This window comes from Scyliorhinus canicula, chromosome 5 (genome assembly GCF_902713615.1).
Source record: "Scyliorhinus canicula chromosome 5, sScyCan1.1, whole genome shotgun sequence".
NCBI classification, from domain to species: Eukaryota; Metazoa; Chordata; class Chondrichthyes; order Carcharhiniformes; family Scyliorhinidae; genus Scyliorhinus; species Scyliorhinus canicula.
In genome coordinates, this window is record NC_052150.1 from 74,103,690 (window position 1) to 74,118,992 (window position 15,303).

The window sequence follows — 15,303 nt, forward strand, 5'->3', positions numbered from 1 at the left end:
ATGCTGCACAGAAAATCTGATCCAACCCATGCAAAACGTCATTCAGTCTGGCTTTTTCCAGTCCCTTCCCTCTCCACTATTTTGCAACAAAGACTTCTGGAATTTACAAAACCAACAGCACATGTTCCAGTAATGAACATCAGATTAAATCTGATTTGCGGTTATTTCTAAGCCATTGCACATTCTGGGCAAGTGTCTTTTTTAGTGCTTATCTGTTCACTTAAAAACTCGTACAAGGGTTCAGACAGTAGCACGTAGACTGAAGACAACAATCATTGACTCCCCATCGTACATTTAAGCATATTTTGGGACAAACTAAATTAGACGGAGAACAAAATTCAGCTAGTCAATCACCACACTGGACAGGCTTTTCCCGCTCCTGGGTTACGGAGTGGGGGTGGGGGGTGCGCGCAGTAAATAGGAGGGAGCTGGGCCAGGATTATTCCTCAATGCGTTTCCACCGCCAGGGAGCTTTCGGAGGTGGGCCAGCGGACAATCAGCTGCACAATCAGAGGGGCCTGCCTGCTTGGCCCATTTGAATTTTTATTTTTAACTGTACTCTCTGGGGGCATTTCCATGTTGATCCTTGACCTACCTCAGGAGTTTCCCTCATCTGCCAGTGGGTATGCCAAGGCTTCAAAGCTGCTGACGCTCTGATCAGACCAGCAGCACTGGGAGGCCACCTGCCATGAAAATGGCTCCATTGGTTTGGTTCCTGACAAATGTGGACTCAGAATCCCTATTTGGTCGCAATGTTGGAGTTTCAAAGCCCACGGTAAAATTCCATCCACTGTCTCAAAGCTGATACAACTCGTATGGAATCTCATTAACTCAGATTTGCTCCTGACTCTTCCTGCTCACGCATTTTGCAATAAAGACATCTGGCACAAAACCAATAGTACGCATTCCAGTGATGAGTATCTGGTCTGAGGTTAGCTCTAAACTATCATCTGGGCAATATTGTGTCTTCAATTTATGTCAACCACTACATGAACCTTTTTTATTTTAAGTAAATTTTTGCATTATTGTGGTGTAAACCTATCAGAAATGTAACATAACCTTCATTCCTTTACAATAAAAGATATATTGGTAAAATGTGTAACAGATCAGGATCTTGCCAATTTTTTTTTTGAAAAGCACATGGTTTTTTTTGTGGTGCTGGTGATCCAAAGTATGTATGAAAGAGTCATTTCTACATTTTACATTTAAAGAAAGCCATTACTACCTTCTTGAGCAATGTGGCAGAAATCCTCGTGCAGTTTTGAATAATCTGAAGGCACATCTGCACCATCTGAAAAAGGTTTTGTTTCTGTATCAAATACCTCAGATAGATTAGGATTTGATGCATGCAGTCGCATTGGACTGGCAGAAATGGAAGGAACCTAATTAAAATGAAAAAGAAAAATGTCATTACTTCTCACTGTGTGCACTTTGGCTAAGACTTCTTCAGAACTAGTTAGAGTTATATTGGGCGAGAAACATTGGTTGGGTGGATTTCTCCCATTTTGAGATCAAGTGCCGTGGCGGGAGCAGAAACATGGAATGTTTCCTGCTGCTGCAGTCTGCAGGAAAACTTACCAAATCCTCCGGCCCGACCTCATTAGTTATGCACCCGGGTATTTTACACTGTATTCTGTGGCGGGTCAGGCCTGGATGTTGCATATTCCGCTGTTGTGCCCGGGTGCCATATTAAAAAGGTGTCCAACAACACTAACCCACTTCTGAAGAAAGAACATGGACCGAATGAAAATGAAGCTGGATCTCTGAGTAGGGCAGAGATCGGAATATAGATTTCCCGAGAATGACAATGGATATCCAGGTTTAATCTGAGGCTGGAAGATGGACCACCTCCAGAAGACCTAATCTGGAAGGTCCACCTGCAGATGCTTCTCCAACCCACTGCTGTGGTGTGGCAGGACCAGGGTTGCGAGTGACCTTCATCCCGAATTCCGGAGACATTCCCAGGCACTGTTGAGTCCCGACATTTGCTCGCCCATGTTCCAAACGTGTTTCATGCCTCCGTGTTTTCCCACAGGCATTGCGTAGAATCTAGTGTGGGGTGATCGGGCCTTCATCTGCATCCCATAAATCAGTCTCATGCTGGTCTCCGGTGAGCTTTGCAACACACCATGGTGGGCACCAGTAAACGATCCCGCTGTAAATTCATGCTGGTGTGAAACCGATTTCTGGGTTTTCCGCAATATTCTCTCCCCATGCCAGTCATTGAAACTGCAGGCGGGGGCTTGGAGAATTCTGCCCCTTTTCTCTCTCCACAGGTGCTGTCAGACCTGCTAATTTTTTCCAGCACTTGTGGTTATTTCAGATCTCCAGCATCCACAGTATTTTGCTTTCATGAAATACATAACCTAGTTCTATCTCAGCCAAAATTCTCAGTTCGAATTGATATAAGCATTTAAATAGATACATGGGGTAGTAACAACAAACAATGAAGCACTATGCAGCAATGCTAGATCATAGTTTTGAATGGTAACTGCTACACAACAAGTGTGGCGGTAGAAAGTTAAATGTGAACATAATTAACCCACCCCTGTTTAAGAAGGGAGGGAGGCAGAAGACAGGATATTATGGGCCGGTTCACCTGACTTCAGTCATTCGTAAGAATTTGGAGTTCATTGTTGAAGATGAGATTGCAGAATACTTTAAAGTATATTTATTGAATTACAGAATCCCTACAGTGCAGAAGGAGGCCATTTGGCCCATCGAGTCTACGCCTATCCTCTGAAACAACACCCAACTGTGCCCGCTCCCTCATAACCCACCTAACCTTTGGGACATGAAGGGGCAATTTAGAATGGCCAATCCACCTAACCTGCACATCTTTAAATTGTGGGAGGAAACTGGAGAAGCTGGAGGAAACACATGCAGACACAGGGAGAATGTGCAAATGCCACCAGTGAGTCACCCGGTTGGAATAGAACCCGGGTCGCTGGCGCCGTCAGGCAGCAGTGCTAACACTGTGCCACCGTGCCACTCCACATACTTGGAAGTCCATGGTAAAATAGGGCTGAGTCAGCACAGATTCGTCAAGGGAAGGCGATATCTGCCAAATCTGGTAGAATTCTTTGAGGAGGTGACGAGGAAGTTAGACAAAGGAAAGCTAGTGGATGTGATTTCTTGAAGTCCTTTGGCAAGGTGCCATAGAGGAGGCTGCTAAATAAGATAAGAGCCCATGTTGCTAGGGGCAAGGTGCTGGAGGGGCAAGATACTGGCATGGATAAAGGATTGGCTGACCGGCAGAAGGCAGAGAATGGGAATAAAGCGGTCTTTTTCAGGATGGCAGCCGGTGACTAGAGGCACTCTGCAAGAGTCAGTGTTGGGATCACAACTATTCACGATATCCATTAACGATCTGGAAGAAGGAACTGAGGGCATTGTTGCTAAGTTTGCAGATGATGGAAATATATGTAGAGGGATAGATAGTGTTGAAGAAGCGGGGAGGCTGCAGAAGGACCTGGACATGCGAGGGGAGTGGGCAAAGAAGTGGCAAATAGAATAAAATTTGGAAACTGTATTTTGGTAGGAGGAAGAGGTTAGCCTATTTTCTAAATGAGGAAAGGCTTCAAAAATCTAAAGCATAAAGGGGCTTAGGAGTCCTAGTTCAGGATTCGGTTAAAGTTAACATGCGGGTTCAGTTGGCAGTTACGAAGGCTAATGCAATGTAAGCATTCATTTCAAGAGGGCTCGAATACAGGAGCAGGGATGCACTGCTGAGGCTGTATAAGGCCTTGGTCACACCCCATTTGGAATATCGTGAGCAGTTTTGGGCCCATATCCAAGGCAGGAAGGGTACTTTTGAGGGGATCAGAGGAAGTTCACAAGAATGACCCCAGGAATCTAGGGCTCGTCATATGAGGAGCAGTTGAGGACTCTGGGTCTGTACTCAATGGGAGTTTAGAAGGATGAGGGGGATCTCATTGCAACTTACAGAACATGGAGAGGCCAAGATAAATGCAAATGGAGAAGATGTTTCCAACAATAGGAAACTAGAACCCGAGGGCACAGCCTCAGACTGAAGGGACGATCCTTTATTTGTTTTCCAAGATTGTTGATGGTAAACTGGTAATGACTAGAACCACAGTTCAAAATAATCACGTAATGTTTTACATGGGTGGCACAGTGGTTAGCATTGCTGCTTCACAGCTCCAGGGACCAAGGTTCAATTCCTGTCTCGGGTGTGGAGTTTGCACTTTCTCTCCGTGTCTGCGTGGGTATCCTCTGGGTGCTCCAGTTTCCAGCCACAGTCCAACGATGTGCAGGTTAGGGGAATTGGCTGTGATAAATTGCCCCTTCGTGTCCGAAAGGTTAGTTGGGATTATTGGGTTATGGGATATGGGAGGGGAATTAAGTCGGGTGCTTTTTCCAAGGGCCTGTGCAGACCTGATGGGCCGAATGGCCTCCTTCAGCACTGTAAATTCTACGATTCTATGAGAAAACTAATGCCAGAAGCACAGCGTCCAATTTTAAGGGAGCATTACCTGTAGTGTCGATTTAGCATCTTTGCCAAAACTTTTGGTTCGCCACCTTCTTGGAACACGTTTTTCCTTTTTGGGACTTTCAAAGACATACCCCTTCAATAAATGAGAAAAGAACTGCATTTTTTAATCAGAAAACAATCCATTTAGCACAAGAGATTATTTTATTTGGTTCCCTAGCTCATACCCTGAAATCAAAAGCAATGTTCATATATTTCTGCTTCAGCTTCAATCAGAAAGGCAACAATATCTGACTGGCATACCTGAAGAGCATTTATAGTTGGTGCTGAGTATGTCCTATGAATAACCTCCATGTTTTGTAAAAGCTTGGTCAATTCTGTTAAACTGGAATGACACTGAGAAAGATCTAGAAGAAAAAAAACAGAAAAGGGCTAATGTTAAAAAGACAATTTGCGTCAAACCTGCAAAAAAGAAATAAGCTGCAGCATAACATACTTCATAGATCCATCATGTGCAAAAGACCAAGAGAAAAACATTACTTCTAGAGATAACAGATGAGGGACCAAATCATTCAGTCTCCACATTGGAGGCTGGATGTACTACTGAAGTTGCACATTAAAAACTTCCACCTACATTCCTCCTCCCCAGGTCCTTCTATAAATATTGCTGATTCTGAGCTAGAGTCAGAGACTTGCGAGATATTGCGCCACTTATCTGGATAGCTATCTACGAAATGCTATACAGATTAAAGCCCGGTCTAACACCTGGCATAACTCCACAATTGACCCAACCCCCCCCCCCCCCCCCCCCCCCACCCACCACCATCCTTTTAACCCAACTAGCCACTCTATCCATCCACTGACACTCAAAGACTGGATCTTTAAATTTACCATACATCAGCAAGTGGAGGTTGAAAAGGGTCTTTCTTCCCCCGACTCCACTCCAACTTAAGTTTCCTAAGGGATGCTGCGTTGTGCATTTCTTTCAGATCCTGAGAGAAAGGCATAGCGGCGCAGGTCGGGAGAAGAATCACGTGCAGCAGCAATCTGCTCAACAGTGCCACGACAGAATATTTAGGTCAGAATGTTTTGCGTAATTAATGCATGCAGTCTCACTGTCTGTGTGGAGTTTACACATTCTCCCCATGTCTGCATGGGTTTCACCCCCACAACCCAAAGATGTGCAGGTTAGGTGGATTGGCCACGCTAAATTGGCCCTTAATTGGAAAAAAATAATTGGGTAATCTAAATTTCTTTTTTAAATGCATGCAGTAAAACTGCTTAAAACACATTTAAATCTGTGTTCAAAGATCAGCTCCAGAAAAATGAAATGAAATGAAAATCGCTTATTGTCACGAGTAGGCTTCAATGAAGTTACTGTGAAAAGCCCCTAGTCGCCACATTCCGGCGCCTGTCCGGGAGGCTGGTACGGGAATCGAACCGTGCTGCTGGCCTGCTTTAAAAGCCAGCGATTTAGCCCAGTGAGCTAAACCAGCCCATGGAGGCAAGGAGGATAGAGCTACAGCACATTCACCTGGTATAAACACAATTGGCATATACATGTACACACACTGATTTGGGAATGTGGATGGTCAGGGGAAGAGAAAAGGTAGACTGAAGCAGAATCCTGCAAAAAGGACAACAATCCATGAAGTTGATTGGCTAGTTCATTGTTTTTTTTGGTCAACTTTTATATTCCATAAGAGTAAAAATGTTTTCACCTTTTGAACATTTATCTATATCTTCGGAACTTTGCAACCATGCTGCCACCTTAGACTGGCTGCTGGTATAAACAAGAGGAAAGGTTGGGCCACTTTGGAACGACATTTGTTTGGTTAGACTTCCCCTCTGCAACTGAAAAAAATGTAAATTCATTACCGCTCTGAAAATGAAGATGGAGTGTTTTTTGTATTCGTATAGTACAGCAATGGGAATTATTAGAAATTAAAATTATAAATTGTACGCAACACATTTAACAAAGTATTAATTAAATGGAGAAAAACTGTAGAAAACTGTAACACAAAGGGACTATAGGGTACTTGTGCCCAAAACACAAAGCTAACACAGGTGCAGCAGGTAATCAGGAAGGCTAATGGAATGTTGGCCTTATTTCAAGGAGGTTGGAGTATGAAAGTTGGGAAGTCCATCTGCAACTGTGCAAGGTACTGGTGAGACCACATCTGGGCGCAGTTCGATCTTATTTAAGGAAATATATTATTTCATTGGAGGCAGTTCAAAGAAGTTTCATTAAGCATTTTCCTGAATTTGGCCTCTTCATTCGTGGAGTACCCAAACTCTCCTTGATGTTATCTGGTCAGGCTACTGAAATCCAGGGCTCATTCTGTGAAGAACTGCAAATGTAAATCTTCATACTCGCATTTTGTGATGTCAAGTATCGCACTACTAATATGCAGAAGCTTTTTTCTACCTTCAACTTCTAGCTTTGTTTTCTCCTGTTCCCATATTTTCTTTATAAATGTCTGACAGATTTTCTTATCTTCCAAAAACGTGCAAGACAGCACTTCTTTTCTCTGTCCAGAAGAAATGTTGTGTAATGAAAAATATACTTGAAATGCACTGGGCCAGAAACTGAACCAAATCTTTCTCCAATCCAACTACAATGTCATACCTACAGTATTTGTCTATATTTGTATAGACATGAAGGATCTCCTGGCTGTACCTTTCAGCATTTTCTTCACACAAACTGCTTTGAAAGTGACATGGCTCATGACAAATAGCATCTCATTCTGTCCCCTTCCTCCTCTGGCACTTTCTCACTTTGTTCCCCCTCCTGCCTCTTACTAAAATCAGCATTCTTTACTGTTCACCCAAGTCTCATGGCAAGTTCCTCACGGAGATATATACATTTCATTGATACCCTCCCCCAAACTCTATCCAGCAATTTCTCATGTTCCATGATTTCAACCTCCATCTTAATTCATCATGCTCTCCCCTTCCCCCCCCCCCCCCCCTCCCCCCAGGGGTTCACTGCCTTCCTATACTCTCGTAATCCTGCCTTTCATACAAACAACCCTACCATACAAGTCAGGCAACCCCTTGAGCTTTCCACCAAATATGGCCTCTTTACTCCTGTTTTGTCAATCACAGACAAGGCTACCCCTGATCAATTCCTCAAAGGTCATATTTAGTTTGATAACCTACAAAATGGTTTGGGGATATTTTACATTAAATGCATCTATAAATACAAGTTGATTGGTGAAAGTATGTGGGCTTTGCTGCAGGCAAGAATTAAAAAATAATAACTTTTGGACATTTGTGCCGATGGAAGCAAGGATACCAAGAAATCATTTTTTAGTATTGCTGACAGAAGAGACATGTTGAAGCTTTTCATCTTGCACTCATCAGGACATGAATACCAACATCAGGGGAAAACAACAATTTAAACTGTGTGAGAAGAGAATGCTGATTGGTTGGCAAGTAGATTGGTTGGTTCAAGCATTAGCATGGAGAATAGCACCTGTTGATGGCGACTGACTTTTAACTGCCAAGCATTAATTTAAATTTAAACCAGGCAGCACAGTTCATCACGGCATCGCACTGGTGAATATATCAGCGAATGGCTGTCACATATTTTATTTAGCTGAAACAGCTGCAATAGGTGTACGTGTTCTTTCTGTCTGCAAAGAACAGGTTCCTGAGTATTAATATATGAAACTTCCAGTACACGCAAACGCGCCATACCGCAAGCCCAACTGACAATCTTAAATTAGCGGTCAGCATAATTCTTAGCACATGGAGAATTATTTAGCAAAATAATCTATTGGTCTCATTAAAACTGAACTGTGAGAGTTGGCGAGTCCCTAAACTCAATGAATACTAAATCACACAGCCAATTATCCAAAAGCTCCATCCTTTGTTGTCTGCCGGCAGGAAGGTAAGGGGATGGACCTTTTGGATAATTGGCTGGTTTTGGTGTGGCAAAGACTTTGGAATTATACCATACTTCCAAGTTTATGCCTTTCCTTCGACACCGCTCAGAGAAGTGGAGGAATTTCAAATGAGTTTACACAAAGCCATGCAAGGCGCAGCCACCTGCTCTGCAAGCACAAGATTAGGGATGACCCAGATTGTGACTGTGGCCATGAACTCCAGACCATGGAACTCCTCACATCAACCTGCCCATTGACATTTGTTGTAGGAGATAACTCATTTTGCTACATAGCATTCCAAAAGGCCATTAAATGAATAAGCACTCTAGACATCCCACAAGCATTTCCCATTATATGAAGGCCGTTAACAACTCCATGTCCATAGAATTTTCAAACTGAAACAGATGGAATCCACTGGGCGGAATTCTCCGCTGCCCGACACCAAAATCGGAATCGGCGATCGGGCAGAGAATTGATTCCGACGCTGGAATCGGGCCAGTGCGATTTGCGATTCTCTGCCCTCTCCATACCAGCGTCACCGGCACGCGTGATTGCAATGCCGTTGGCGCCTCATCGGTCGGCCCACTCATGATGCTCCGCCCCCCCCTAACGGCTGGGTTCCTGACGTCGCAGGGCACGTGTGCTCACACAAATCGGAAAACCCACGCAGCGGCTGCAGACTATGTCCAGCACCGCCATACTCGGCCGGGATTCTTGCCGCTGGCGAGGAGGGGTTCTGCGAGGGCTGGGGAACTAGTGGGGGAGGCCTGGGGTGGGCTGTGGGGTCACGGATGGCGGGTTGGGTCCACGCACTGCCATGCGCATGTGCGGCCCGGGACCCGGCCATTCTCCGCCCGTTTTCGGCACGGGAGGCAGGAGTTTTGGTCCGTGCCAGTGCTAACCCCTCACCGGTACTGGAATCGGTGATGGGTTCGCACCAATTTTTCTGGCGCAAACCTCCCGTGGATTCTCCATTTGTGCCGGAACTTAGCCATAGGAAGGGAGAATCCTGCCGAATGTCTCTGCACTTAATCTGCGGTAATTGATTAAATATTTAGTAAATTATAATGTAAATTCGCTCCTGCTTGCAGAGGACGACAATTTAGATAGAGTGTATGTCATGACTCATAAGGAATTCAAATCAATAATTTAATAAAAAGGCAGGGAATACTTTGCCTCACACTGACAATGTCCTCTGTCCTTCACCTATTCTTCTAATTAAATCATTTCTTTCATACAATAACTTATTAAAAAATGTATAAACTCCAAAATACATCACAACAAATGCTGGACAACTAATGCTTCTAAAATTTCTAAGGTGTTTTTTCTTTCTTTATAGAATCAGTTGTCAGCAGCAATTGCCATGGCAATAAACAGCCATAAGAAACCAAGAATCACACACATATTTAACATCGCATGTAGGAAAAAGGTTTAAGTAACAAAGATTTCCTTTTTTATGTTAGCATCACTGTCAAGGCCAGCATTTGTTGCCCATCATTAGCATTTAGATGAGCACTTGGAACACCATAGTATACAAGGTCAAGTGCCACAAAATAGAATTAGAAGAGATTGGTGTTAGATGGCTGGCACAGACATGATGGGCAACGGGCCTCTTTCTGTTCTGTAAAATGTAATGACTACAACTTTATGATTAATAGCACTGAGCAGGTGATGGCAAACGACCTTGGGGAAGGGTATTCTTGCTATTTGAGGGCCTCCAGCGAAGGATCACCAGACTAATTCAAGGGATGGCAGGACAGACATATGAAGACTGGATTGACTGGGTTTGTACTCACCACAGTTTAGAAGAATGAGATGGGATCTCATAGAAACATACAAGATCCCGATGGGACTGGACAGGCTAGATGTGGGAAGAATGTTCCTGATGTTGGGGACTTCCATAAATAGGGGTCACAGCCTAAGAATAAGGGGTAAGCCATTCAGGACAGAGATGAAGAAGAACAACTTCTCTCAGAGAGCTGTGAATTTGTGGAATTATCTACGACAGAAAGCTGTTGGGGCCGGATTACCACATATCGCTCCTCTCAGCTGAGTACCACTTGGAGGAAGCAAGGGCACAGAATCTACTCTGGTTGGGGGACTTCAAAGTCTATCACAAAGAGTGGTTCAATAGCACTACAGACCAAGCTGGTCAAGTCCTAAAGGATACAGCTGCTTGCTTGGGTCTGCAGCAGGTGTTGAGGGCATCAACCTCATCCTCACCAATCTGCCTGCTGCAGATGCGTATGTCCATGACATGACAGTGACCACCTCAATGTCCTTGTGGAGATATCTTCTTGTGTTGTGTTGGCACTACCACCATGCTAAATAGTGGTAATTCTTTGAACAAATCTAGCAGCTAGACAATAGGCACTATGAGCCAGCAGCAAAATTGTCGTTGAACACAATCTCATGGCCCAGCATATTCACAAATCTACCATTACCAACAAAATCAGGGATCAACACAGGTTCAATAAAGAGTGCAAGAGGGCAAGCCATGTTAGCCATTTAGCTGCTGTTACATAAGGAGTCAAAAGTTCTGCTCCTTCTCACAAACACCTTTATTTTCCTTTAACACAACTCTGTACAAAAACTCTATCATCACATCATATGCCTCAAAGGCTACCTGAAGCTTCTTTACATATCAGTGTCAATTATTGGATACTTAATATAAGTGAGACATTTAATTGGAATGTCTCTTAACCATTCCTTAACATGTCAGAAGCAAAACCAGACATACCTAAAAATGAGGTGCCAAACCTGGTGAAGCTAAAGCACTGGACTACCTGCGTGCCAAACAGCACAAGCAGCAAATGATACAAAGCTAAGCAGTTTCACAGACACGGACAAGACCTTAGCTTTGCAGTCGTGCCACATCCAGCCATGTATGCTGGAGGATAATTTTAAGAACTCACTAGAGGAGGGGGCTCCACAAACATCCCCATCCTCAATAATGGGGGAGCCCAGCACATCAGTGCAAAAGACAAGGCACCCGCAGCAACCTTTAGCTAGAAGTGTCGAGTGGATAATCCACACTCGGCCTCTTCCAGAGGTTCCCTGCATCACAGATACCAATGTTCAGACAATTTGATTCACTCCACGTGATATCAAGAAATGCACTGGATACTGCGAAGGCTATGGGTCCCGGCAATAAACCGACAATACTTGTGCTCCAGTACCTGCCATGCCCCTAGTTAAGCTGCTGTTCCAGTACAGCTACAAAACAAACATTGACCGGAAGATATGAAAATTGCCCAGGTATCTCCTTAACAAAAAGCAGGAAAATTCCATCCTGACCAATTACCACCCTATCAATCTACTCTTGATCCTTGATTTGAATTTATTCCATAAGAGGTACTTAGAAAGCAGTCACATGTCGCAGCTGAACTTCATCTCTCCAAATACATTAAACTTACACAATACTAAAGTGCTATCCCAACATTCAACAATGTAAAATTTTCCTGCAGCAGTCTGAAGTTAGTTATTTGGAAATAGGCAAAAAAAATAATATCAAGTTAAAAGCTCCAAATTCACAATTCTAAATAAGACTCAAAAACTGGAACAGGATGTGCACCATCTATTTTGATTCAAGGATTCTAAAAATTTCCAACATAAAGTTGATGTTTTTTGCTCACAATTAGGGGTTCCCAGGTCCTAAAGTAGAGGCTTCCATTCTTCAACATCTGTGTCTACAGCAGCCATGTGCAAAGGGGTACGGTATTATCTAGGTTCACAGTAAAGCCTCTTTACTTCGCATCATGGGAATTTCTCAGGTTTCGATAACAACCGAGTGAGGCTGCCAATTTGTGCAGAATTAAGGTTGTTGTTTTAATCAACAGGAGCAGGGTTTAAAAATTGTTCCATTTGGGCAGCACGGTGGTGCAGTGGTTAGCACTGGGACTGCGGCGCTGAGGACCCGGGTTCGAATTCCGGCCCTGGGTCACTGTCCGCGCAGAATTTGCACGTTCTCCCCGTGTCTGCATGGGTTTCACCCCCACAACCCAAAGATGTGCAGGTTAGGTGGACTGGCCATGCTAAATTGCTCCTTAATTGGGAAAAAAATAATTAGGTACTTTAAATTTATTTTAAAAAAACATTGTTGTTCCATTATCTTTGGGTGAGGAGGCTTTCATCCCAGCCATCAAGTCTGAATTCAATTCCAGCTCCCACAAGGGAGAGGCTAGTAATTGAACTCAACGTACAACTCCAATTTCCTTCTAAAACTTTACAAAGGACGATTATTCGTCAAAATTTACAGAAGTTTATCTCTAGTTGTTTCAATTTACCCTATTATAGACTGAGAGATAGAATAAGCAGTTGTTTGCTATAGTTTATTTTGGAAAAGCCAACGATATTAACTAGTGCATTATAAGAAATAAGTGAAGTTGGTGATGCCTCCATGGTTACCCAGATAATGTCTTACAATTTCTATTGCATATGTTCTTTTGGATAACTGCTGAAATACACTAAGTTGTAAAGAAATGAATGGACTAAAAGTTCAAAAAGAACGATAAGTCAGAAAAGCAAAATGATCAGAAAATAGCTTTATCCATAAGCCGGGAAGGCAGAAACACCTGATAGGGCTGGGATAGTGAAGCAGAGATGGAGCATTACAGGCCCAGAACATGAATCAATATTGCGTCTCTTATTTTATTTGATGCAGTTTCTTTCTCAGATGTTGAAAATGAAATTGCAGTGCTATAAGTAATTCCAACTGAATTCTTCCATTATCAGGAGTGTACCGGCAGGCAGGATGGTGGTTCAAAGTGTGTCTACTTCAATGCCAGGAGCATCCGGAATAAGGTGGGTGAACTTGCGGCATGAGTTGGTACCTGGGACTTTGATGTTGTGGCCATTTCGGAGACATGGATAGAGCAGGGACAGGAATGGTTGTTGCAGGTGCCGGGGTTTAGATATTTCAGTAAGCTCAGGGAAGGTAGTAAAAGAGGGGGAGGGGTGGCATTGTTAGTCAAGGACAGTATTATGGTGGCAGAAAGGACGTTTAATGAGGACTCGTCTACTGAGGTAGTATGGGCTGAGGTTAGAAACAGGAAAGGTCACCCTGTTCAGGATTTTCTATAGGCCTCCGAAAAGTTCCAGAGATGTAGAGGAAAGGATTGCAAAGATGATTCTGGATAGGAGCGGAAGTAACAGGGTAGTTGTTATGGGAGACTTTAACTTTCCAAATATTGACTGGAAACGCTATAGTTCGAGTACTTTAGATGGGTCCGTTTTTGTCCAATGTGTGCAGGAGGGTTTCCTGACACAGTATATAGATAGGCCAACGAGAGGCAAGGCCATATTGGATTTGGTACTGGGTAATGAACCAGGACAGGTGTTAGATTTGGAGGTAGGTGAACACTTTGGTGATAGTGACCACAATTCGATTACGTTTACTTTAGTGATGGAAACGGATAGGTATATACCGCAGGGCAAGAGTTATATCTGGGGGAAAGGCCAGATATAATATGATGCGATGAGGCAAGACTTAGGATGCATCGGATGGGGAGGGAAATTGCAGGGGATGGGCACAATGGAAATGTGGAGCTTGTTCAAGCAACAGCTACTGCGTGTCCTTGATAAGTATGTATCTGTCAGGCAGGGAGGAAGTGGTGGAGCGAGGGAACCGTGGTTTACTAAAGTAGTTGAAACATTTGTCAAGAGGAAGAAGGAGGCTTATGTAAAGATGAGACGTGAATGTTCAGTTAGATTGCTCGAGAGTTACATGTTAGCTAGGAAGGACCTAAAGAGAGAGCTAAGAAGAGCTAGGAGGGGACATGAGAAGTCTTTGGCAGGTAGGATCAAGGATAACCCTAAAGCTTTCTATAGGTATGTCAGGAATAAAAGAATGACTAGGGTAAGAGTAGGGCCAGTCAAGGACAGTAGTGGGAAGTTGTGTGTGGGGTCCGAGGAGATAGGAGAGGTGCTAAATGAATATTTTTCGTCAGTATTCACACAGGAAAAAGACAATGTTGTTGAGGAGAATACTGAGAAACAGACTACTAGACTAGAAGGGCTTGAGATTCATAAAGAGGAGGTGTTAGCAATTCTGGAAAGAGTGAAAATAGATAAGCCCCCTGGGCCGAATGGGATTTATCCTAGGATTCTCTGAGAAGCTAGGGAGGAGATTGCTGAGCCTTTGGCTTTGATCTTTATGTCATCATTGTCTACAGGAATAGTGCCAGAAGACTGGAGGACAGCAAATATTGTCCCGTTGTTCAAGGAGAGTAGAGACAACCCCCATAACTATAGACCAGTGAGCCTTACTTCTGTTGTGGGCAAAGTCTTGGAAATGTTTATAAGAGATAGGATGCATAATCATCTGGAAAGGAATAAAGATAGTCAACACGGTTTTATGAAGGGTAGGTCATGCCTCACAAACCTTATTGAGTTCTTTGAGGTGACCAAACAGGTGGATGAGGGTAAAGCAATTGATGTGGTGTATATGGATTTCAGTAAAGCGTTCGATAAGGTTCCCCATGGTAGGGGCTCTTTCTTCAGCACCACATTGCCACTCTTGCAAATAAATTTGGAGCCAAATCCCCTTAGGGCCAGATGTGGGATGTAAGACCTGCCGGAGCTACAGAATAGGGTGGATATTTTAGCCTTCGCCTTGCTGATTGCTCATAGATGGGTGCTGTTGGGATGGAGGTCAGCTTCTCCACCCGGTGCCTCAGTATGGCAGGGGAATTCATGGAATTCCTCCACCTTGACAAAGCTAAGTTCACCTTCAGAGGGGTGATCGAGGGGTTCGGCAAAGATGGCGCCCGTTCTTCTGTATTTCAAAGAGTTGGTTTCGTTTGGGGCGGGTATGTTTTCTTTTTGATGTATAAAATGTTAAATACTTAATAAAAAATTGCAAAAACAAAAGTTAAATATGGTTAAAGAATAAATATGAGGCAAGACACCAGAAGAAATTCTCTTCAAATAATGCTGGGGGACTTTATTTTCAGAGCCATC

At 43.6% G+C, this 15,303-nt stretch overlaps 1 protein-coding gene across 14 annotated transcripts in view; it reads right to left on the reverse strand.

Moving 5' to 3' along the window:
- osbpl3b (oxysterol binding protein-like 3b) overlaps window positions 1–15,303 on the reverse strand; it is a 200,419-nt gene that overhangs the window by 104,521 nt on the left and 80,595 nt on the right. For all 14 annotated transcript variants that reach the window (XM_038797231.1, XM_038797224.1, XM_038797228.1 and 11 more), the window contains 4 exons: window positions 6,175–6,307; window positions 4,757–4,860; window positions 4,497–4,589; window positions 1,226–1,382 (listed from right to left, as the gene is read on the reverse strand). In XM_038797231.1, coding sequence (XP_038653159.1) covers window positions 1,226–1,382; window positions 4,497–4,589; window positions 4,757–4,860; window positions 6,175–6,307 — 487 coding nt within the window. The remainder of the gene's footprint in view (window positions 1–1,225; window positions 1,383–4,496; window positions 4,590–4,756; window positions 4,861–6,174; window positions 6,308–15,303) is intronic.